This window comes from Bombus flavifrons, chromosome 13 (assembly GCF_040668555.2).
Source record: "Bombus flavifrons isolate JBK064 chromosome 13, iyBomFlav1_principal, whole genome shotgun sequence".
NCBI lineage: Eukaryota > Metazoa > Arthropoda > Insecta > Hymenoptera > Apidae > Bombus > Bombus flavifrons.
The window spans coordinates 12353056-12379231 of record NC_138454.1 but is presented as its reverse complement, the minus strand read 5'-3'; the positions used below and the strand labels follow the sequence as shown (position 1 = coordinate 12379231).

Here is a 26176-nt window from a genome sequence, read left to right as displayed (position 1 = left end):
TAGAAACTGAAAACTTTCTAACGCGATATCTAACGACTTGTCTAGACAATCGATCGTACGATTATACTACGTACGATTTTGTTACGAAACGGAGACCGTGCGTGGTTCGCGCCAGGCCGAGACGCATTAGCCCTCTCACCGCGAGACGCGAACGCCATTCTGACGCTGTAACCTGGCAGGATTGCGTGGGCCATCGTGACAGTTTCGTCGCGTTATTATTCGTTACGGTTGGCGATAATTGGTCTCGTCGGAGTCCTTGATCTTACGCGCCGCCTCGACGCTTCCTGATTCAGCGAAATCGCGCGTGTAACGAATTTCCGTTAGACCGGGCGAAAAGCAACGATAATCGCGTCTCGTTGGTTGCTCGTGCTCGTCGCTCGTTCTCCCTACGCGGCAGATTCGTGTGCGTGCGTTCTACATCTATATCGGCGTGGCTGTCCTCAGGCCCATATATAGGGGCCCCTTTACTCGGTCGCTGGCTTACAGCATCCGCAGCCGTCAGCGCGAGTGCATCGTCGTCTTTCTCGCGGTGGTCTCGTTGTTTGAAATCGCTTCGAATCGTCGGCAGAACCGTGTCGATTATTTTTTCTTTTTTCTCTTTGTCTGCTTGTCGCGTTAAGCGATCAGGGCGTTCGCGTCGCAACCGCGTCGCAACCGCGTCGTAACCGCGTCGTAACCGCGTCGTAACCGCGTCGTAACCGCGTCGTAACCGCGTCGTAACCGCGTCGTAACCGCGTCGTCCGCTCCAAGTGGTGCACAGAGCGACGGGAGAGCTTTTCGCGAGTTTCCTGCCGGCGTCCTGCCAGTTTCCAACCTTTTTCCACCCCTATTTCCTTCGTCGTTTCTCGTTTCCGTGTTCCCCAGACCGTCGTCCAGTGATCTCGACCGAGTACAAAGTACAGAGGAAAAAGAAAGATAAGAAAACGAGAGGAGAGCAAGGAGATATATAGATATATATATGGAAGATACTTGCAGTTGAAAAGAGAAATCTTTGGCCTCTGTGGGACGGGGGAAGAGCCTGGCCGAAGAGAGCCGATTTATTGGAAAATCGTTTCACGGACGATTGTTTGGTCGGAGATCGGGAAGGTGGTTTGGTGGCGGTAAATCGGTGGCCAGGCCGGGTAGAAAAGAGGCGAGAGAAGGGGGATAAGAGTATCGTGATTTCGGAGAGATCTGTGCGGAGCGGCGGGTGCGGGTTTTTCGGGTGGGCGAAAAGGATTTTCGTCGGTTCGGAGGGATACGGAAGCCGATGAAGCTCGGAAGATGCTCTGAATAGATGGTCTCGGTGTTTCGGTGCTATCTGCTACTTTTGCCTCGCTGGCTCGACCTGGCATAGTTTCGCCGCCGCGGTAATCGCGTATACGGCGTTTTATCGGCCGTTTCGCGTAACGCTTGAAACTCCGTGAGCCGCGATAAAACGATCGACGGACGATTTTCTGCCGTTGCGATATTAACGAAGAGAGGAAAAGGGGAAAAAAGAAGAGGAGAGAGAGAGAGATAGAGAGAGGGAGAGAGAGAGAAGGTGGCAGCGGAATACAACAGCGGAACCTCTTGCAGTACATACGCAAGGGGAGAAAAGGGCCTCGTAAAGCGTTGCACGTTGAAAGCTTTTATATTGGATCAGCGATTAAAGTAGCGCCTGCGAAGGTGTCGAGAACCGTGCCGCTCTGCCTCTCCCCTCTTCACGGCGATACACGGGATATACGCGAATGTTCGTGTACGCTTCGTACGACTGAAAAAGGGACTCGTAAAGCACACATTCTCGCGCGAGCATGCGGTTCGCTGGAACATCGATGCGTCTTTTCAACAACGCGCCGCGATGCACGTGCACGCTGCTGCCGTTGCTGCTATTGCTCCGATTGGCGTGCGTCGTGCATCTCGTATCGGCCATCGGTGACGATTATCATCACGATTACGAACGTGCGCTTGCAGGTCCGCGCACGTGCGCCGACTCGGAGTTCAAGTGCGCCAACGAGAAGTGCATACCCGGAACCTGGCACTGCGATGGCGAGGATGATTGTCACGATGGCTCTGACGAGGATCCAACGGTTTGCAGTAAGTACTTACGTTCTCTTCTTTTTTTCTTTCCTTCTTCATCTTCTTTATCATCGTCGTCATCATCATCATCTTCTGTTTTTCCTTCTTCTTCTTCTTCTTCTTCTTCTTCTTCTTCTTCTTCTTCTTCTTCTTCTTCTTCTTCTTCTATCTTGTTCGATGGAACGATTCTATTTTCTCTCTGTGTCGTAGTTAGTTTTTAGCAATAATACGATGGTTATGGCCGGAATAAATTCGACTCGAAATGATTTTCAATTACGCGCCCATGCAAGCTGACAATGGAATTGCGAGGATTTCCAGATCCCGGGTGTAGATCGTGAGATTTTCAGACGGTTTTAAGAGAATATTTTCGCGCAAAGATTTTTCCCATATTTCTCCTTGTTCCGTGCTTCTTTTCTTCTCTCTTCTTTTCCGCCCGATCATTTTTTATCGTTAACGAGCTCCCAAGGAAAATACCCCGGGGTTCCTTGCTCTAATTTCGCGATAAAAGTTCCCTTAAAAAGTACGTCGCAAGTACGTTCTTTTATCGAATATAAAAATTCGGAGACCGTAGATGGATCGAGGATTAAGGTCGCGTTTATACCGAAGGTAAACAGAGAGAACGATCGTCGTACGATTTCGATTAAACGTTTCTCGTTGGATCGATCCTCGATATCGTGGTTTCTCGATCGATATAGTTTTTTCGTCGAGCAAATATTTTGTGCGCTGCTGGTCGAGCCGATCCGAAAGAAAATATTCGTTCCGCGAAACTTGCGTTTGCTTTTTCCGTTTTCCAAGCAACTTCCCTCGCGATTTGCAGCTTGTTCGCATCGGCCATCGAATCGTTCCCCTTTGCTCTCTCGTCGTTGAGATCTCGATAGCCTGTACGGTACGTACATGGTAAATTCCTTTTCCCTTCGAATATATCGTCGCGATACTCGGCGATGAACGTTGGAACCATGTTCCAGAATGTACGATCTACACCCTGCAGCGATATTAATTACACGAACCGGAGTCAGCTATATTAATCGCGCAGACCGTCTCGGAATTACGAGAGTACGAACTTGGGTTGGCTGGTGGAGTTTGTAAAGTCGAGCAAAGGGCTTTCGACGAAGACGAGAACGTTTCGTAGGTGCGAGAGTCTCAACGTCTTTCTTTCAAAAGATTCTTCGTTATGATTTCGCTGGAAACCGAAACGGACCGAAACACGGTCGTACAAGTCGCGGCATCCCGAATCGTGACATCGTAAACGAGACTTACGAAACGTAAACGTCGAAGAAAGCTAGACTCGTCGATGTGTTTTATTTATCGCGTAATAGTTGCAACCTTTAACGAGCAATCGACCACGTTTATTTATGAAAATTAAACGCGCGTGCGTTTATTTTAAGATAACCCTGACCAGAGTTTTTCACGAGATTGCTCCCTTTTTTCATTACGTTTTTCATATTACCATCGAGCATGTAAGTTGTTATTAATCTCAGTCTATTATTTTCGACAAATTCCACTAGCCGATAACTCTCTTCTACGCGTATTTGCAATTTTAATCTTCGCCCGTCACTACGATTTTCCTTAATTGTTATCGATTTAATATATCGTAGTGATATCTATATTTTTTGTCGTGGCCAAAGTAAACGAAGATCGTTTCGAGTTGCACAGGCTAAAAACCACGCGCAACCGGGGACAGCTGTGGAGCTCCCAGAATTTTTAAATTCCTACATTTTCGTATTTAATTCCTAACGCCAACCAACGTACACGCGCTTGCACGTCCGTGCGAAGTATTTAATGGAACAATACGAATGGATTTTGTCTCCCCTGTTGCGCTGTAAGCTCATTTGTTCGCGAATGAAACCGACTAAAAATATATATATATATATATATATATATATATATATGTATATATATATTAATGTATATATTACGCGTATGTATACGTACCTTTGTACGTACAGTGTCCGACAAAAGTATTCGGACGCTCTTAGAAATTTCTTAGGTATATGTCGTACAAGATACTCCGAAATCTCATTGGCTCTGTAAGGCGACACGACCGTATTACATCGATAAAATCCGAAACCAATCTCGAACTGTATACACGATCGAAGCTACGACGATGCTCGTTGCGAGCATATCCTTCGCAAAGATTACCAAAGTATTTGTAATTATTTGTTACATCGAGAAACCGCGATATTCGATAAGACCACGTTTTTTTTAGCACCAATTGTACGTTCAAGGCTACCGGTCGTGCCGTATACCGCGTATATCGTATACCAAGTTTTTGCGTATGTTTGCCGTATATTCTAGTAAGCGTACGTTTACGAGAAACGTCCGGCAATTTTTCTATATATTTTCGGATTGGTTTCGAATCGTTTATGCCGCTACGACGACGATAGTCGTGTCTCGTTGCAATGCCAAGGAAATTTCAAACGGTTTCGTACAATGCACGTAATATAGCCATAAAAATTTTCCGTAGCAAGTGTCGGAATACTTTGGCGGGCCGCTGTACGTACATCTCGGGACAAAAGCGTCAGAGCGGTCGCTATGCTGATCGCAAGATCGCAGAAACTAAAGCGCGTAACGAAGGTAACGGGAAATGGCGTGTAATTTGGAATTAATTCCGGTATGCCAACGATTTTGTTGGAACACGCGTGCAGCTTGAAATATCGAAATTATCGAAATTATCGAAATTATCGAAATTATCGAAATTATCGAAATATTAAAAGCAAATGTCCTGAGACTTTTGAGCCAGAGTATACATACGTACAATATATGCGACAGCGCATGCACGTTAGCTGCGTCTGGATGCGCGCAAGAAAACTTGGTTCGTTACGTTTAACGGCGAAATTATTTGTGGAAGTAAATCGTATCGGTAAACAGAGAATTATTTCGACCGTGGCACACGTGCGCGCGTGTTTTGTTCAAATATCGGTTGGTCCCTGAGAAAGAGGGAGACAGAGAGAGAGAGAGAGAGAGAGAGAGAGAGAGAGAGAGAGAGAGAGAGAGAGAAGTTCCTGTTTCATGGATTCAGACAAACCATCTCGCATCGACGTGATTAGCGCGTTTCATATAATTCTTATGGTACTATTTTACGTTACGTATATATCTCGCTGTATCTTGCATCTGTGTGTTTGTATATGTTGTTCATATGTATAAATATATATTTTATTATTTTCCAGAGGTAGATTGTTGCGCGATATCGCGTTATTAATAATAACACAACGGCTCGTTCTGATTTCGTCGGGCAAATACCGAATTAATATTCATGCTCGTGCATTTCCAGCCACGATATATATCCATCCACGATAATTAATATTCAATTATAATGGGCTGGTATGTAAATGCGGGGAAACGGTGCGCGCCACCGCTGATTACTTTCCCGTTTTGGTAATTGTTCGCGCGATCGTCGCTCCATCACCATTATTTACAACTATTCGACCAATTACGCTTCTCAAGCTTGTTTCCCGCCAATTACGATCGGTTACGATTCCGTTACAGGCGTACGACCGCTCGTGAAATTCCGTCTACATCCTGTAAAAGTTGGAAATGTCATTTTTGCGTTTCGTATATCGCGCCTGTTACGTAAAACACATTTTCGAATTTCGCTGGCATCGTAATCAAACGCGACTTTCGCGATTACGTTGCTCGAGATCGTCGAGTGTTCCAACATCGATCCGTCGCGCGATTAAAATACGAAGGATCGATATATTTTGCGAATTCCAAGTAATGGTCAATTTTCCAGAATAATACGTAGTCTTGATCGTCGTTTTTCTCTGCGTCTCGATTCGTGCGGCTGAGAGATTCGTCCGTTACGAACGCGTCGGAGTTTCACCGATATTATTTAACATCGATATTAAAAAAAATGCTAGGATACAACGTAAACAGCCACGTTGAACGTATCGTGTAATAGGCGTATAGCGAACCGTTTAAATACTTTGACGATCTTTCGGATATATTATTCGCGTCGAATGCTACATTTTCGAGCGTGTTTCAAACTCTACCAACATAACGACGATAGCGGTGTTTCGTCGCAGTGCTAACAGAGTTTCAAAATGTTTCGTATTACTCGCTCGTAATATATTCGCGAGAGGTTTCTACGACCGTTTCGATATTTTCGCGAGCAAACGCATCGAAATAAAATTTGACGGAATTTCGCTGCAAAGTTGGCGCGCGTTTGCTCCATAGATCAGGGAATGGATACGCTTTACTTCGATAAAAACGGCCTTTTTGTTTTCGGAAGAGGTATGAAAAATTATACCGGTCCGTAGTATCGATCGAACGTTAGGGAACTGCTTCTTAACGGTGAGACAGGAAACGAGCAGATGAAAATTACGGAAAAGTAGGTCATTGTTACGACCTTACGTTCGAGTCGAGTTAAACGCGTTAATGTTTGAGAAATTCCTACGAAATATACATTTTTGAATCTTAAAGAGAGTTTCGCAACACTCGTTATACAATTACGAAAATTAGGGCTTCCGAGTACAAGCTTTCGAAAGAAATGTGTCGACGTTTCGTATCGCAGTTACCTTCGTCGGGAGTTGAATTCGCGTTTTAATTTTTTATTATAAAGTATAGAATCCGTTGCCAGGTGGACGTTCGTTAAACTCTTCTTACATCGAGTTTACGTAGCACGATAAGGCGGATATTTATGCGTTTATAGGATATTTAAAAGCGTAAAGCTGTTACAGAATGTAACTTGGCTTGTAATTTCCGACGAAAATGTACATTTCGAAATATCTGCGATTTAAAAACGATAAAGATGCTCGATTAAAAGCTCGAACAGTACGCGCGAATACGTTATCGGTATCGATCCGAAATTTTGGCATATCTCTTTCGAAAGAACGTGGTTGGCACGCGTAAGCCTCGATTTTTTAGATCGTGCCTTGATCGCGCCTTGATCGCAAACAGAGAGACGCGCGATTACCATACCGGCAGTTTCCCATTTTTGTTTGTCTCTGTTAAGCAGAAGGGTCGTTTACCGAGCACGCGGAGAGCGTGAAAAATCGATGTTTGGTATTAAAAAGCGATACTTCACCGCCACGGTAAAACGATACAAGTTACAAAGCTCGGATAATTAAAGTACTTTGCCGCTACTTTATTAAATAAATCGAGAAATATCCGATCCTTCGTCGATAGCTACTATCGCTATTAATTTCGGGTTTCCAATTTCTTTTCCAATTTTTCGTCGACGATGCCTCTATATTACGAGTATCGTAACGCGCCGCCGCGTAACGCGATTTATAGTTTCGTTGATCTCGCAACGATTCAGAGACTGAGAGAAGCGACTGACGTCGATAGTGTTTCGCTTTGTGGTCGATAACGTATTCTAATACACAAGGTGAGAAGCTAGAACCACGTGGATTGGAAAATGGACGATAAATGTACGATGAATTAACCGATACTATTTGATATTCCTCGAACGTTGAGGAAGGTGAAAAATGGAACGAAATATGTGGTTTTTTCGTCCGACTTTGTAATCGAATACGTTCAACGCAGGGATAATTTTAACGTTGAGTCGATCGACAATCGATCGAATTTCGTAATTGCTCGTCTATTTTTCTCTTACGCGTACCGTATTTTTCACCGGCTTGCCAATACTCTTTGTTTGAAAAAAATTGGAACGCGCCGGAGTATTCTTTCGCTCTTGAGAAGAAACGCGAATAAGGCAAAGGTCGCTTTTGTTACGCGTCGTTCGATCGGGTCGCGTGAATTAATCAGAACGAGTCTGTTGTCCATCGATCGATTATTGAAATTAGTCTTACAAGCCGTGGGAACGAGCGAGCCTGTTCTCTCGCGACTGATTTTTGGGAAGAAGAATGAGACGCGGCCGAAACGTGGCCCTTCGGTCGGCCCTTGAAACGCGATTCCCTCGCCGCGAAAGCAGGTATGTGAAAGTGCAACTTTTCGGACCGGTTTCGCGCAGGTGAAGCGGATTGATGCACGAACGAAAGCTACCGTTAGTTTCGAAACGCTTTTGCAGGCGAATATTTTCGACTGCTCTTCTCGCCATCGCACGGAGAAATATCGATGGAAGCTCGTCGAACTCTGAACGCAGAGTAAAATACGAAAAAAAAGAGGGATATCCGAAAATAGGAAAAAAAAAAGATGAAAAAAGTAGCCTGGATAGTCCTATGGAGGAACGTGTGCGACGGTGAACGTAGCATGTTTCGTATCTGCGAGAGAATTAGCGGGTATTTTAAATTCTAAATTTATCGCGAAAAACTGTGAAATTGCACGGTGATTTTGATCCACGAAGGACGTCCAGTATGGTGGCTGATCTATAATCAAGTTACCTACGTAATGAAAACCTTTTCGATGCTTTTTTCATTCGGAAAAAGAAAGAGAAAGGAAGAAAAAAAAGAGAAATAGAGAAAGAGAGGAGAAAAATCGATCATAGAACGTGCTTAACACGGCGATCAATGCGTACGCGGTGTATGCACTTCAGATTTATGGAAAATTAATGCGGGTTCCACGTTATTTTATCCTCCAATGACGCTCGACGATTTTATTTTATTACGAGGTCAACGAGTAGCTGATCTGCGATCAACAGCGACGCGATAAGAATAGGAAAATCTAGCGTTGGCTTTTTTTTTTGTCGCATATAAAAAAATTTGGTTTTTTCTATCTCTAACTAGGCAACTACGCGGTACGTAGTTATTGACAATAGCAACGAAATACGCTTTTTGGCTCTATAACGACGTGAAACGAGAAACACGCGCATGATCTATATATTAACCCGTTCGATTTTATCAACGCCTATATGCGCTAAACGAAATCCATTCTCTTGCTCTATGAATACATTTGTGTATATGCATTGGAAATTCCATTGCTGCGAACTATGTACGTTCAACGCACTCTGTAGTCGTTTTCTTTCTTTCTTCTTCTTCTTCTTCTTCTTCTTCTTCCTCTTCTTCTTCCTCTTAACGCAAGTACAAATCGAACGTCTCTTTTTTAAGTTCGATCGATTAACGTCGCAGGCTTTATTTTATTCGTGATCTTACTACATTTTCTTTATCTTTATAAAGAGATAAAAACATAGAGCACCGACGTGTTTCATCGCGCGGATTATCAAGTCCGGTGAATGGACTATGCATCGCTGTTCGACCATAATAGAACGTCGTATGGTAAAAGTTCCATCCACCGATGTTGATATACAGCGTAAGGAAGAATTCATATCGAAAGAGTTGACTCTTGACGATTCTAGCAGCTTTGGACGTTTTATTCTACCTGGTTCACACTCGGTAAACTACTTGTAACGTTATAACATTGCGATATATAACGTTATCTTTGACAAATTTTTAACGAACGCTGTACCGTTCAACGTTGTACAAACGTTGCTACGTGATACGCGGAGCAGATGGTTCTGTTTCTCTCCCCTTTTTCTTTTTTTTTTTTTTTTTTTTTTTTTTTAATCAGCTAGATATTCGCTGTATTTCGAAAAATTTCTGACAACGAAATTCTCGCATCCTGTACGTACGTTCGAATACAGCAGGACGATTTCTCAATTTTCGTCGATACGAGAATTGTATCGTCGTTGTTTAAATCGTACCTGCTAAGGTTAATGCCGAACGAATCATCTTTCGAATCGTAGTAATAATAAATATGTTCGCGAAATGTTGCTGCAAGCGTTGGAATACTCGCGCGAGCCACTGTATATCAAATATGTATATACGTGTGGGCGATGATTTCGACGAGAGCGGATAGTTCAACAAGTAGCCGATCCATAATCAAGCGTGACAGCGGTACCTTTCATTCGGCTCTTTTGTGTCTAGCTGTCCGTTGTTCGCGCGCATTCGAACCTCGGATAGTTGGAATTTACAGAGAGTTATTGGACATTCCAAAGTTCTGAATTTACGCTGGCGAATTACGCGGCGATCTTGACACGGAAGTCGAAAGAGTGTACGCGGTTGATTTGCAATCAAAACCGATCACGGGTACAGCACCGCAGAGAGAGAAAGAGAGAGAGAACATCATAATCGGTGAACCCTTTGACCCATGGCTTAAATTACAAACGCGGTTTTATCGTTGTAATTAAATAGTTCGGTATTGACGTTGTTTCGCCTATCGATACGCTCGATAGCGTGACCTAGATGCGTGCCGTACAGATCAATTGGGTAAATTCCTATTCGTCGTACGGTTTTGCTTTGTACGCCACGCGGTCGTCGTCGTGGTTAATGGAATAGTTTGATAATGACATTCCAATGTGTGCGTAGACTGCGGCTCGGATTCACGATGACGACTCGCGTGTTTTCCTTCGCATCGGAATAAACAGCTTGCCGCTTAGGTAGGTACATATCCGGAGACGCGTGTTAACGTTTGGCGCGATTCAAAAAATTCCAAATTTCCCTTCGATCGAATAGAAGGCGTACGTTACGTTTCTATTTATGTCTATTTATATATTTACGATTGTATCGGTTTTACGTCGACGATACAGTTGTAACGTCGATATCGTTGGTCATGCCGCTATCGATCCGATCTTAGCGTTACAGCGACACCTGCTTCGCTTGTTTCGTGCATGCTACAAGCGGAAGGTTGCACCGCTTCCGCGAACAGTGGCATGCCGTGCGTTCAGCCAGCCCCCGTAACGTCGTTGAAACGACTCGCAAACGTTTCTTTAACGTCGTTCTATGAAACGTACGTTTTTTCAGATTGCGCCGCTATCGATACCAAGCAGCGATACGCCCTGTCTCAAGATTGCATTTTCCTTCGCATTCCTGTCGTCTATTCTCGGTATTTCTACTTTCACGCGCATTCCTATTTTTTTTAAATCCAGAGACACAGATGGTCGAACGATAGTTTTCCTTTGGCGTGCCAAACTCGACGCTCTGTCTTCTTTTCTTGCTTTCCATTTTAGTACTATACACGCGCGTAAAGTATATTTATTTCGCGTTATCCGGTAGTTCTACCGCGTGACGAAAACTTGATACGAAAACGAAACGTAGAACGTAGTAATAAAAAGACAAAAGTAATAAATATCTTTTGAAAGCCACGGTGAATGATAAAATGAAATTTTTCCTTTGCCCTGCTAAAGTCAACGTTCTATTTAGCTCTATTAAAATCTATATTTCGTGTTTATTTTGGTACGGCTTTGCTTTTGAAATAAATACTCGAATAAGAGTGTAACAGCGCGAAAGTAGTTTATCCGATATAAAGCAATTAAATCGAACGTGACTGGAGCCATAAAGCGCGCATTATGATAATGGTTTCCTGTTTTTTCTCTTTTTCTGTTCTTCGTCTTTGTTTCTCATTGCCTCTTTTTAGCAAAGCTTGCGATTTTCAGAGAAATTCGAAGCGTCGATGTTTGATCGATTTAGATCGTTTACTTCACAAAAAAAAAAAAGAAAAAAACGCGCGTGAGATGAAACTAATTGCGACGATGATTTTCCAAATCTAATAATACCGGAACGACAAAAACGATTCGGTAATTTTACGTATGTAATTGTTATCTTGAAACGCGAGAGCTCGTGAAATGCTCTATAATACGAAAATATGCATCGACCGTGTCTTCGGCGTTTGTTAAAACATTCATTATCGGCATCGATAGGCGATCGAACAGATAACGCGTTAATTAACTTGACATCGAAATTAAATTTACTTCCGTGTCAATTAATCCGTTAACTAGGAAAGACGAGAGTTAATTCCTCGCTCAAATCGTCCATATTTTCATCGTGCACATACCGATGCGCACCGGTGTACTTATTAACGCATTGCTCCAATTAAAATAAAAAAAAAAAAAAAAAAAAGAGAAAGAGAAAAAAAGAGAAGGAAGAAAGAACGTTTGCAGTTGCAAAAGTTAAAACAAATTTAATCGATACCCGCTTTCGACAATTTTTGCTTTTTGCGCCAATTACACCGTCAACTGGGAGACGTACTAATCGCTGATAATTTATTCGCTGCAATATCTCTCCCTCCAAAAAAAAAAAAAAAAAAAAAAGAAAAAAGAAAAAAAGAAAATGAAAAGAAGAAAAAACAGATTAGAAAAACAGATCTATTAATCGATCTATTAATTGAAAATAATACAGAGTCGACTATTCTGCATGTCTCTGGCGTAATAATTTATTGGACATTGCGATATCGCTTACGAAACGCTAGGAAAAAGGAAAGGGGAGAGAAACGTAATGCTGCGTATTTACAAATTCGCAGAAAATTAAAACCGATCTGCCCGGTACATATACGCTTTTGTTAATTGCTATTTTTGTGAATGAAAGAGTTTCCGAGCACGGCAAACAAAATTCGGTTAACCGGTTGAACAGAGTTTTCCAGCACACCCAGGAAAAGAAAAACAATTGGAAAAACGTAAAACAAACGAAATATCCCGTATACATCGCGTTCTATATGTACGAGCGAACAAATTCTCGTTGCCTTGCTCGGTGGGAGAGACGTTGTTTGGGGGCTCGCGATAAACGTTTTCGTCGAATCGATAAACCGGTCGAAGCGATCGGTGCTAAGATATAATTTTTCATAGCTCGTTATCCGACCTCTTGGCCCGACGTATTTGCAAACGGTAACGCTATAGCGTTCACCTTAGCTCGTTCAATTTACATAACTCGTGCTCGTTGCGGCAAAGCAAACGTCTTGAATGTTTCTCGAGCGGTCTAATCGATAGCGATACCCAGCGACGTCGAGTGGCGATGAAATCGATTAATCGGTTTCCATTTTCCCTACCGATCCAGGAACCCGATGGCTATTCATTATTACGCGGCAACAGTACGGTTTTAATATTAATTGCCCGGTCCGTGACGTGGACCCCCTTTCTATCGTTCTACAGTTTCAATATCGCGGAGCCAATTAAACGTAGAGACCGATAAAAGACGGAAATCAAAGCGGAAAGAGCGGGAGGAGCTGCTGCAGCGGTGAGACGATACGATATGCAGGTCCATAAAGAAAAAAAAAAAAAGAAAAAGGGAGAAAAAGTAGATAAAAATTAAAAAGAAATACAAAATGGGTAATAGCGAAAATAAACGAAGGAGGGAGGAGAGGATCGCCAGGTTGGTCGAGTTATTCGCGTACGAGACGATTAATCGAGAATATAGGGAATTAGCGGCGCGTGCAAAATGTTTGCGCGAAACTACCGCCTGCCCACGTGGCGTTCCTTTAATCGGAACAATATCGGCAAAAATCGGATCGCACGGAGCGTATGTAGGTCGTTGAAAAAGAAATCCTGGTCGTGTTACATAACGACGTGAATTATGGAAGATTAATTACATCGGTCGGCACGTTGCTTTTTCTCCCGTTAAACTGCGAGCCTTTTTGTTCTCGAAGGTCTGTTGTTCCGGTCTGTACCGTTGATTTTTATTAGCGTTGATTAAGAAAACGCAAAGTCGCTAAATACGATATTGTGGATCGCGTATAGAACGTTTGAGAAGAAACGTCGAAGTACTTTGGTTTTTTAGTTAGTTAGCTTTAGTGTATTTAGTTTAAAAATCCAAAGAGTTTGGACGCGGATTTCCTTCTTCGATTGGAAACGTTTTTCAATTACGAATAAACTTAAAGACGATCGTTTTTGCATTTATGAGCGAGAGCGTGAAAAAATACTCGTGACTCGAACCTGTTACAGGCGAGAGATGTCTATAGTTGGAAAACGGGATATTTTCTATCTGCGATCAAAAATGGATATCCCCTCGAAATTTAGCTTTCGAATTTTTAATTCTGGATTCAATTTCTGGATCGATTCTCGTACGCGGGTATACTCGATGGGTAATAAATTTGAATTTGTCGCTAGCTGTTATAAACGAGAAATTGTTTCAAATTCTCTCAAATCTCGAAACATAGCGTACTTATCTACGTTATTTACAGTTAATTCGCGCATGTAACTACGCTTAATGGAACAAAAGTAATAGAAAATAGAACAAACATAACGTATCGATCTCTTCTGGAATTCGAGCTTATACGTTTGTTATAATTTAATATTTCGTAATATTTTATCGTTGCCAACGAAAAAGCCGCACGATCTTTTTTCGCTACCTAATTGATGTTCGATATCTGGATTTGTCGTCATCTTTGCATAAAATTTACGATTCGTTGTTCTTATAAAAATTTATTAAAAATTATCACCTATATTAGAACATAACGATTGAAAATCGTATATAATTCGTATAATTACAATAACTACGATAAAACGCTTGTTAGAATCGGCTAACGATTAACGCGAGCATTCGCGTGATCAATGCACGAAATTGCAAATGATGTTGCATCGATAACGCGACGGGTCAAAGGCTAACGAATATTTGGGTGAACCGACTTCTCCTCCGGCACGCATCCGGCAAACATATCGGTCGACCGCGTTCGGCATCGCTTGTAATCTGCTAACGATGTCGCATTTCTCTCGCTTTGAAATTGCACGGGGAACCGTATCGATTTTGCGACAGCGGAAGACATATAACGTGATAACTAGCGACGTGAAAAATTGCGTTGTACCGCGAACAAGTCCGCGACGATAATAAAGGGCCTCTCCGACTGCTCTCTCGTTACCGTGCAAGTAATTTCTATCGAAGAATTTCCGACAACCACGAAAACGGATAATAAATGGCAATTAGATTTTTATCGCGCCTGCCCTTATAGCGCGATATCAGCTCGATCGTGTCCTTGTCGAAACGAAAGAAATCGACCATTATGATCGAAACTTCTGTTCCATCGTATATCGGTCATCGAATGTATAATAACAACCATTGAGAATTTGCGATCTTCGTTACCGAAATATCTTCGCGTTAGATCTTTTTATCTCTATGGCTTAAAATATATATTCGTTGAATTATTTTCCATCGCTTTTCGAAACACTACCAATGACAAATTAATACGACGGCCAGCCAGAGTCTTTATCGAGTAATCTTGTACTCGGGGCAAAGAAGAAAGTTGCGCGGCTCGTTGTTCTAGAATTAACAGCTTTGCTAAAAAGTTAAACAACCTGTAATATCCCATATCTAACGGTTTGCTAGAGTTTAATCAGTTCCCGAGTGCCGGCTAAGCGGATCTGATTTTCTTTTATGCGATCTTTCGTATGCATATTTAAATCGTACCGATCGCAGCTTCTTCCCTCTTTTCTTTCATACCGGTTTTACGCCGACGAAACCGATGGCTATAAGACCGGCGAGAAAGAAGCGTACACGTACGTATGTTTTCATCGGGCAAACAATTTAGACGAGTTTCCCCTTTTTCGCTCTTTAACCATCGAGCGACATAAATGTCAGGAAATCAACAAGAACGGACTTGTCATATTTTTCTCCGTCCGTCTTTCGTATTTTATATAAAGCGGTAATATCGCTACGTTTACTTTTCATTTTTTAAAATACCGCGAGATATTCCTTTTTTTTTTACAAAATGAAGCTACTTGGACCATGTTATTCCACGCGTGACATTATTGGAAAACTCGCCACATAGAAGAACGAGAGCGACGAATTTGCCTAAATGTTCAAATATTTAAAGTCATTGTCCTCGTTAGCAATGCACGCTTATCCTTTTACTAAAAGCTATCCATTATAGAGCCGCCAATGATTTCTAGGGTAATACTATGAAATGGAAAGTTATTTCACAAATTCTTTGATAAAGTCGCAAAGTTACAGTGGCTACCGTTGAATTCGCCTTTCGTTGTCCGCTATTCCTTTCGCTACGTCCTTCGTGCAAAGATTTTATTTATACATGTATATAATCGGTATGAAGTAATAACAGTGAAATATATGGCTGAATCGTTGTCGAAAATTTGTCATCTCGCCGTTATTTACGTGCGCGAAAATTATTTAAAGTATTTGACGTATATTAAACTTGAGAAATCTAGCGTCGCATTTGGAAAATGTCTCCGGAAGTAAAAGGGAGGGACACGAAGCAATTTATAAGGAAAAAATACGTTAATGTGACGCTTCGCTGTTTCTTTCAAGTTTCTCGGTATCGCGTAGCAGAAGTCAGCCACGCTCGAGGAATAAAAATATCGGAAACATCGATTCTCACGAAAAAAGCATCGGCGGTTTTCTATCGAAAATAGGAAACACGCGCGAATAGATACGCCATCGATATTTCTCCCTCAGTAGTGCGAATCGTTAAAAGAGTTAAGAGAAAGTTTGTTTGTCGGTTAATAAGAGAGTATCCGAGGAACGTCCGAGCGATGTTCTATCTTCCTTGATTAAAACGTCCTGTCTAGCATTTTTTCGCCTTTTGAAAAGATCACGTACGTATCTAAACGACGATAAATAAATAACTGAAAACAAATTTAATTTTGCGTCAGAAAGGCGCTGAAACCGTCAAAGGAAGATTTTCTATCGTTGGACTTTTAATTTAATATGTGAAAACCTATCCGCGAACCGACGTTCGTTTCTACAATTAAAAAAAGGAAAAGAAGAAAAGTAGAGAAAAGGGAGAAAAGTTATCCTTCTCAAAAAGTTGTAACGCGAGATGGAAACAGGTTCGCTCGATCCGAGTTTAATATCGCGACTAATAAATTGGGTGTGTTGATAAATTGTTGGCGAGGTTCGTCTCGCTTTTGTTCGCTTCTGTTCGCGCGCGCACGGCGACTGGTCGTGCGAAAGAATGGTTGCGAGAATGAAAAATGATAAAACGATTGCGATCGAAAGGGTCGAAACAGTGCAGCGAAACGGAGTTCGAGTGCAGCCCTGGGAGGTGCATACCGAAAACCTGGCTGTGTGATCTTCAGCACGACTGCAGCGATGGGTTGGACGAGAAAAATTGCCGCAGTAAGTTGTCAATAAGTCGTAGGTTGATCGCTGGAACGAGCCAGGAAGGAGCCAAGGAGAAGCGAAATGAAAAAGAGAGAGCAATAAAAGAGGAAAGGAGAAAAAAAATTAAGGGAAAACTACGGAACATAAGCGACAGACGGGGATTATCCACGGTGGAATAAAAGAGCGAAAGGGTCTTGGAGTAGTAGGGTCTTGGAATCGCAAATTGCATCCCTCGACCGTTGAATTCGTTTCCCATCAAAGCGAAACCGCGACTCGACCACCGGAAAGAGATAAATTGCCAAGGCAAAGTAAATATATAGAGTTTGAAATTCCGCGAACGTTTTGCCAAATTTTCATTCTTTCCTTTTTTTCTCTTTAAACGCTGCCGCGTGTTTCGACGAGATGGCCGACGATAAGCTCGATAAAACGGCAAAATTTCGATGTCGCTTCGATTCCATCCCCGTTCAGTTTCTCAATGGTCGATTGATCCGTTACGATCAGCTGTAATTAAAGTCGAACGAGCTACGGTACAAGAACCATATCTTCGTCTAAATAATTTTGCTCAGGCGTAATTATCAGTTTTGTCTTTTTATCGCTTTGTATATTTTCGTATATTCGTACGCGCGTTCTATCTGTCGAAACTTCTCGTAAATGCACAAACGTAATACACAGGCGCAAACAAATCGTATTTAATCGTAAAGTTCGTTTAAACCAAAGGAGGAAAAGCTAAATATTTGAAATTTAAACATCTTTTTGTTCTTCGCCGAATATCGTTTTCTCGCGCACCGATTATTCGAAGGTTTTGCCGCTCGTTTCGACCTATCGTTGCCCAACGATTATTCATTTTTCAGTAACCGTCGTTTATTCGTTACGTTGATTCCTCTACCTATTATATAAACCGATACCGTCCTTTTTACCCCTTCAACGATTGTTTAAATAAATCGATCGGCACGCGCTAAAAGCAAATGGTTTATCCGTAGACCTATTCGCGTTATATATTTTTCGTTTATTTGAATATTTTCGTGCGTTACGTATGTTTCGTGTTTCGCGTGTCTCTTCCATACCGCGCGCGTAAAGTAGTTTTTTTCTCGTTGGTCAAAATTTACAACCAGATATCGTACAGCTAATTCTACACCGTTCGTGTATTCACTTTGTTAATGCTAAACAGGTACAAAGCTGAGAGCTAAGCTTATTGAAATAAGTCGGTGCACTTTGGCTGTAACTTTCTCAGAACCGCGTCTTAGATCATCCATTAATAAGCTTTACTGGATTACGCGTTAGCCACGCGTATCTTTCAGCGATAATTTTCAAGCTTGTACGCGCGCAGGTAGTTGCATAAGGAAAACATCAGCCGAAACTGTAGACCAACGATCCCTCGAACAGCAGTCTTACCTTCGTTCTCTGAACGTTTACGAACTCGCGAAAAGGAATGCTCGCAATACGAAATAGAGAAGACACGCGTATCGATAGAGATATCTGAAATTTGTCTCGTATCGAAAGACGGTTTCTTGTATTTACACACTAGTTAAAGTTTCTCGTTTACGTATCGAAGATACGATATTTCTATCGAGTACAGATTCGTGGTGAAACGAGTTTTTCTTCCTAGTTTTCTATTTTATCGCCAATCCGTTGTTATTTGTATTCGCATCGTGGCTTACGACGTAAGATACGAAACGAAAAGAAATTCGTTGGAATCCCTCGACGAATGTAAAAGCGTCGTAACGCTTATCGGCCGCGTATATCCTTCCGTTACGGCCTAACGTTCGAACGATATAATTTCTCGCTGTTCGCCCGAAAATGCTGTGAAACTAAAACAACGTTAGGTCGAAAATAGACGGTCGGCCATCGAAGCTCCGGCCACTGACATCATCTCGCAACAAGACCCGAGCTTAAATCCGTTAACGCGTTTCATACCGAACAAATTCTCGATTATAAGCGAGTCGGTGGAAGCGGCGGTGAGTGAAACAAGACGAATAATAAGAACGAAGCGTAGAAACTGTAAAGAATAACTCAACGACAAATTTCCACCGGTATAACGGCGTTTCGACGTGGTTCATTAAATTAAGACCGATTTAAATTGAGAAACTTTGCGCGATAGGAGAGAATAGAAGGAACGAAAGTAAATAAAAAAGGAAAGAAATTTCTCGCAGACGACGTTCCTCGAGCGTTGGACGAAGCGACGGCGAGTAAATTTTTCGCGAAATGCAGTTGACCCTGGGGATGCGATTCGCGGTTTCTCGAGACGGCTCTCCTCGCACTCGACGAAAATAGAGCTTGTCGAATGGCATTGTGCACTCGCGCGAGAGCGAAACGGGATCTCTGGCCGTGAGTGCGGTGCCGTGTGGCTGGCACCTTGTCACGAATGAAAATCACGGTCCAATCGATCGTCATCTTGTAGGGATGAAGAATTGTACGGCGGATCAGTTCACGTGTCACTCGGGGAACGGCGAGTGCGTGGCACTCGCGTGGATGTGCGACGGCCATCCAGACTGTTCGGACGGTTCGGACGAGGCTGAGTGCAGTAAGATTCTGCACGGGCACTCTATTTTACGCTTACGCTTCTTCACGTAACATTCGCTTTCTCTCATATCCGCGCACGTTCATCGCCAATTGCGTGCTTTGATTTCAGGTCTTTCTGCTTATACGTCTTACTTTATGTCCGTTTAACGATTCCTTTCGCGGACGAGCTTAAAAAATAAGCAAGAAAACGAAAGTTCGAAAGATCGAATCGACACCGTCCTTCGCTACGTATAGATCGGCCGTGGTCGTGGCATTACGCTCGTCACGAATGCCGTAGTGGCTATAAAAGGTAGTTGCACATCGTTGTATCTGTTGTAGCATTTACGCCTTACGCCTGATAAATTCCGGTATGTTAAATTTCGCGCTACGAACACGAAATATAGAATCTAACGACAAAACGTTCCGTCAAAGGATCACGATATGTGCGGATATCTTCTGTGGTTGCGGTACGGGAATGAAAATTTTGGTATTCGTTGCGGCATTTTAATCGAATAAGTAACGTCGTTCCGAATTCCGTTCATACGAGCTACTTATTATATTACCGATATATCTGGTCTATCGATCGATACGTACGTCACGTACAAGCGAGAGTCAACGTGTTAATTCTTACAAGACTGAATTCTGGTTTCGATCTTCGATACATTCTGTTTTATGCGTTACGGTGTTTTCAATTGTTATGCTCTTTTCTTTTTTCTTGTTTCGATTCAAGAGCAGTTTTACCGAAAATAAATATCGTTCGACCGGTTAAAGCAACTCGTTAAAGTAGTCGTGTAGTATCGCGTATATACGCAATACGAAGTACGCGAGAATTAATGAAACAGGGAAGCGAGGATGAGCGGGACATTTTTTGTTCAACGAACGCATATCGAATTCCGGTTTATCGCCCAGTAAAGTAGGAATATTTGCGAAGAATAGGGAGGAACGTTTTATTTCGATGGTATCAAAATATCGTCGGTCGTGAAAAGACAAATTCGTTTAGCCGTCGTGTCACTCTCTGAAATCAATTCTGTTTTCGTATTTTATTCACCGCAACTACATTAATACGTGAATTTGCATTCGTTTTATTTCGTTACCGGTGCAAACTACGTTTAGCTAACTTCGATAATCAACCATCAAATATGTAAATGAATTGACCTTCGAACAATATCAAGTAGCTACTTTTACTTTGTTTACATAATGTCGTATTATTATTACGTAGTTTTAACGTTACGTTTAAACGCAACGTTACGTTATTACTTTGACATTTTAACGAAATACGTTTGTTTCCCGGATAAAGAAAGTTCGCACATCGACTTTTCTCACTTTGCAATGAAATTTTGAATTAGGAAGTACATACGTTATAATACGAATTACCGTAATCTTTAAATTTCAGCGACGGTTGCTCCAAATTTACGTTACGAAAGCCGTTCTTGCTAGATAGACTCGGTAGTTTTAAAAATTCCGCTTCCCTCGGCGTGTTAGCGCAGACGCATTAATTAGAAAAAATGTAAGTAAAACGATAAGAAAGTGAATAGAAAATATTATCTTTACGTTGCAAAATGTGTCACAGAAAGGACCGGATCGAACTTTCGAAAAGCAAAGTTTCCAAAAGTGCAGAGTTTAGCTTCGACGATGTTTAATTTGTCGTAATCGTGGCCCGGCAGTGCGAAGAATTAACATTTTGACTTACAATTGTAAAATCGTTCGTTGCGAGAATATGTTTGTTCTTCGAGCTTTCCTCCGTTATCGACACAACATTCTCGCGTATAAATTTGCTAGCAAATACGGCGTAATTCGTGATAGAATTGATCGAACGATTGCTTACGAACAGACCGTTGATTTTTATGCAAATTCGTATCTTGGAAAATATCGTTTCGATAGCACAGTCTCGGTAAGAAATTGTCTTATCCGCTGCATATGTATCGTATAGTTGTTTGGTATTTGCGTTTTAAAATCGTAAATAAATGGATAAAAATCCGCGGTCAACCCGTAAGATTTAATCTAAAATCCCGTGTAAGCTTTCTCCGTTGGAGAACGATCATCGGTGAACGTCTCGATCGGAATTCGGTTGATCGTGTTTAGAAGATTCGGTACTAGAACGCGATTGTTGTCCCGATCCGTTCGCTGCGATCTATACGTGTTTCTAACTTCGTGCATTTTCAATGCGCTAATGCTGTATTCGCCTGGCTAAACAATGAATTATTAAATGTTTTCCAGCGGGGCAGAGTCGAACCGGGTCGGCTTTGCATAAATCAGTAGGAAATTCGTATTTGTCAGTTTTTCGATGAAACGCGCGCGAACTTTCGAAAGGTCTACCACTCGGGGCACGTTTCCAGATCGGGATAAAATATTTGTTGTACGTTTCCCGATTACGTCGAGTTCCGTACAAAAGAGAAAGCTCGGCCGCGAAAAAGAAACTATCGTATCTGCTATTTTTCATTTATGCCTTTTCGAACGCTCTTCTTCCGTTCTGTCGTGCTATGAATTATGCCGTGGCAGTAATCTCGCGGTAGCTCGTGCAAGCGACGCGAAACCGCACAACGCTCGAACGTAAGCTCCGCGCTGTTAAATGGTGTATACACGATCAAAGAGACACAATTCCACGGTATATACTACGATATCCCGTAGATTCCCGTTGTACGAAGGATAATCTTAAATCAAGCAGGATATTGGCGATTAACGCGTTAAACCCTTTAACCCTCGACCGATACGACCAAGTTAAAACAGCCCCGTTATTGATTTTACCACTGTAACACGCTCTGTCTCTGAAACGCCCATGTTAATTTTCCACTTTGGCCTCCGAGTATTCGTTCCGATCGTTCGGCTCGCGGATAAAGCACGAGAAAGTTAAATTAATCGTTTATTACGGTTCAAAGTTTTCTTAACAAGTTAAACGGCCGTTAACATAAGTACGGTTACATATTTTAGTTGAAACGCACACTTGGCCAACTTGTTTGATCGAGGTCAAATTGGTCCGCTCCGATGGTTATGTAACACGTACTTCGCCCTGTCAGTCGAGGGTTAAAATATAAAAAGGTCTGTGACGAGCATGTTTTTCCTTCTTTTTTCTTTTTTTTTTTTTTTTGTTCTTTTTTCTTCCCTTTATATTTTCCAAAAAGCTTTTGGGTATTTAGAAAATTTCTGTCGTTTCTCTTTTGGCTTTTGCTATTTGTTCGTTTGTTGTGCTTTTTCGCATTTGAGGAAATGAAAGAGCGCTATCGAACTGTTCGAGGGCGTGTCGTACACTTATCGTGATTAATAAATTCTTTTCCTTAGACGTGGTCGCTTTGGTTTCGTCAAAATAAAATGTCGGATTAGATCTACAGCGAAAGTAAAAGCGTGGAGCGATTAGTTTACTTGCTTGGTCGCCGGCACGTTGTCGCTGATACTTTCCGCTATTCAGCCGTGTATTTACCTGTCTTGTTTCGCAACCATGTTCGATCTATCGTATCGTGCAAATTTCGTAAAAATCCAAACGCCCCTTCTTCTTTCTCCCGAAAAAGTTTAAAGAGCGGATGTTCCGCTCCGATTTTTTACTCTGTTTCTAAAAAGCGCGACTCAACTTCGCTCTGATTACGACAAATTCGATACTTCGTCTTCGAAACTCCAAGTCGACTTCCTCTATCTCCTTTCGCGTCTTTTATACCATTAAAAATTCTTTTCTAATTTTTATTTTCCGCCGATCGCGATATATTTTACTTTTACTCTAAGGCAATATAATTGAAACTTTGCCTTCAAAACTCAGTCGATTTTTTTTCTTTTTTTTTCTTTTAATATATGTCTAAAGATAATCTTTCAAAATTTCTACTTCCAACTCTCCGGCCACCGAGAAATAAAATTATCGAGCCAGGGGACCGTGATGGACTGTTAATATCGTGTTAGGTGTTGTTCGTACGACGCGTTTATTAGGGTGGATATTAAAAGTTAGAGTCCACGCCGGTGTCCACGTAGTAGAAGAGGAACGAAACAACCGAAAGCTGGCGACTACCTAGCTTCTGTATTTTAAGGATTAATACAGAACACCGCGTGCTTCGTAATAGCAGCATGTTGCATGCTTCCCTCTAATTGATAATTGTCGCACGTACGCAACTTCCACAACGTTGCTGCTTTTTTTTATTACGTCCTAAATGTAATTGTTACGATTACGAGGATCGTTTTCATTCTCTGCTAATTAGTCTCCCGCGCGCAACCGCACGATTGCCGGATTACGCATAATGCTTTTTCCTCTTCGATTCTACCACTCTGATTACAGCTTCTCCCCTTTATTCTCGTATTTTATATTTATTTATCTCTGTACGATCGAGTTGCCAGAGAATCGGTTAAACGGTGAAAGATCGCAAACGCGTGTCCAAAGAATGCTGTGACGTTTGTAAATGTTGACGGTAAAAGTGGCTCCTATACCAGGAAAATTTGAGAAATTTCGATTTCGTTGAATCTTCGTTCCGCGAGTAGAGTTCCAATTTAAAAAGACGACCCTGTTAACGAGTCGATAATAAGATATAAAGATAAGTAAAGATATCTCCTTAGGTAACCAAACGCTATTCTATCTATTCGATTCTAAAAGAAAAAAGAAATCTCTTGAAAAAAAAAGTATTTTTTTCGTTCGATTCTTTCTTATCGTAAACCTCTTGCAAACCTTTTTCTCTTTTATCGTTCGAGATACGTCGTGTGCAGAGATTTGTCCAATTTTAAAAAACTAACTCGAGATATCATCGTGGAAGCGTGTTTCCCATGTAAATATACAACTTCCTTCGGCGCGGAGTAACCTCGAGTCATGCCCGAGCAAATTTGTCAGCGTAACTCTTTTTCCCTTCCGAAAAACGCTTGGTTTCCCTTGGCAAAGCTTTAGACGACCGACTCTTCGTGGCCAGGTTGCACGAACTATACTTTTCGGATAGCTACATATACATACGTTACACGAGTGTCCCGAGTTTTTCGCCGCAGCGGCCCGATCGATTTTCTTCGTCACGATGATTCGCGTCTCGTTATCACGTTCACGCTATCGTATCCGTAGTTACTTCTCTTTGTTGCGTTTTTTCCTTCGCTTCTTCGGTGGCTTGCTGAATTATCGTTCGACCCTTTGCCGTTGAAAGAGACTTCGTTATATACGTATGATCGTTACCGCATGAAGTATCGTTCGCAAAATACGAGGGAATGCAGAGCGACGCGATAGCAACGCGATATTAAATATTTCGATGCTTCCATGCTATTGCAAAAGGTAGAAGAATCGTACGATACGCGATTGCTAGTAGTACCGTGGATTTTTATGCATTTATGCGAAAGTCGAAGCTGCAGAAATACGCAAGATACGTACGATATGCAAAAATGTGTGTGCAGAATATTCGAAATGCGGTAGTTGCGGTAAAACGAGAAAGTTACGATTTGCGAATATACGCGTGTCCTAAAATGGTTTGTGCCTCTAAACGAACTGTTATAAAGCGTATCGTACGTCATAATCGTATTTACCGAACATACGAATTTCTTAATCCGTTGATCGATTAAAAGTACGCGAAAATAGGAAACGACGATGGATTGGTTTTTCGTACACGCCTTAACACGACGTTAACCGGAATGTAATCGAAAGAATGCAAATAATGGATTAGATCGATAAGATGGATTCGTAATCGGATAGATTGGATTTATCGCGTCGCGACGATACGCGTGCAAATAGAAACGCCGCGACAATTGCTAATTCTATTACGTTGGAAAAGCAGGAAAATTTGAGAAAATTGCGCGTAGTTTTACAAAATTAGCATTTTATCGAATGATCGCATCGTTTCTTTCAGCGATTTCCTGCCATTTATCGAGTAACTCTGTAATTGCCTCGCCGAAGAACGTTTTACCTTTTTCGGCAATCAATTCTTTCGAATAGCTTTTTCACGCCTCTACGTATTTGATTCCTTGCCATTAAAAGGCTTTTACAGAGATGAAATTTTTGGAGAGTAGACGATAGTCGAGTACGAATGACGTAGCTATTTTATCTTTTTTTTTTTTTTTTTTTTTTTTTTTAATTATTATTTCATTAAAGTCGCATCGTCTACCATGGTCGTTAGCGACTATTTGCCAACGACACACGGAGTCGCCCATCCGTGCTAATTTTATAATTTGCTAAGCAGGACGGGGGTGAACGTTCCAGTTAAGATCCAATATCTTTCGCTTGTTCTTCATCGATGCACAAAGTAACGTTATCTCGTTGGAAAACGACACCTTTCCATTAACCGATCCCGATTTTTTCGTTTAAACGTTTCTACGCTTAATACTCTACGAAAGATACTTTATCGTTGTTTAGTAGAAATATAACATAACGTAATGTAATAAATACATAATCCTCTTTCAGTCTTATCGAATACACGATAGAACATAGTATGTGTACATTGATAAAGATGAAAAACGATACGACATTTCTACGTTTTATCGGTCGAATAACCAATCCGTTCTTGTTTTATATTTTTGCTCTAACCTTTTAATTCGGCGTTTATTAGCTTCTATGCTTTTTTTGCTTAGTCATAGAATATACCGATACTGCTATTTGGTGGGAAAAAATCTGGGACGTTCTACGTAAATGTTCTATACGCTTGATTTGGATTTTTCAATTTCAACGTGTCACAAGCGTTTAAATTTTGATCGCGTTATTTCCGTATACTCTTGCCTGTCCCGTATGATATCGACACGTTCGTTAATTTTATCAAAACGTTCAAATAAAAGACCTGGAATTCCTGGAATATACAGGCGAAATATAATCGAAGATTATGCGAAGCAAGTTTCTGCTTCTTTTCTAAGATTATAAATATGCATAAGTCTCGGCAGACTACATAGTCGTTATTCGTTGGAATAAATATCTGCAAGTTAATACCGTTTTTCCCTCCAATGTGATTTACGATAGTCAGCTTGCCACTTAACTAGGAAAAAGCATCGCGATAAATCGATAATCGTATCAAGAAGAAGAAATTCCACGTAACAACTGCAAAGGGTTGTACGCACGAGTG

At 41.6% G+C, this 26176-nt stretch overlaps 1 protein-coding gene and 1 long non-coding RNA gene across 8 annotated transcripts in view; both read left to right on the top strand.

The window, feature by feature from the left end:
• LOC138186190 (very low-density lipoprotein receptor) overlaps positions 1-26176 on the top strand; it is a 64749-nt gene that overhangs the window by 28358 nt on the left and 10215 nt on the right. For 3 of the 7 annotated variants that reach the window (XM_069125785.1, XM_069125783.1, XM_069125782.1), the window contains 3 exons: positions 1933-2055; positions 16587-16706; positions 19090-19212. In XM_069125785.1, coding sequence (XP_068981886.1) covers positions 1933-2055; positions 16587-16706; positions 19090-19212 — 366 coding nt within the window. The remainder of the gene's footprint in view (positions 1-1932; positions 2056-16586; positions 16707-19089; positions 19213-26176) is intronic. The other 4 variants (XM_069125784.1, XM_069125788.1, XM_069125786.1 and 1 more) reach the window with 3 other exon arrangements.
• On the top strand, positions 2062-3893 carry LOC138186198 (uncharacterized). The gene is made up of 2 exons (XR_011174831.1): positions 2062-2371; positions 3691-3893. It is a non-coding gene; the product is annotated as an uncharacterized LOC138186198 (long non-coding RNA).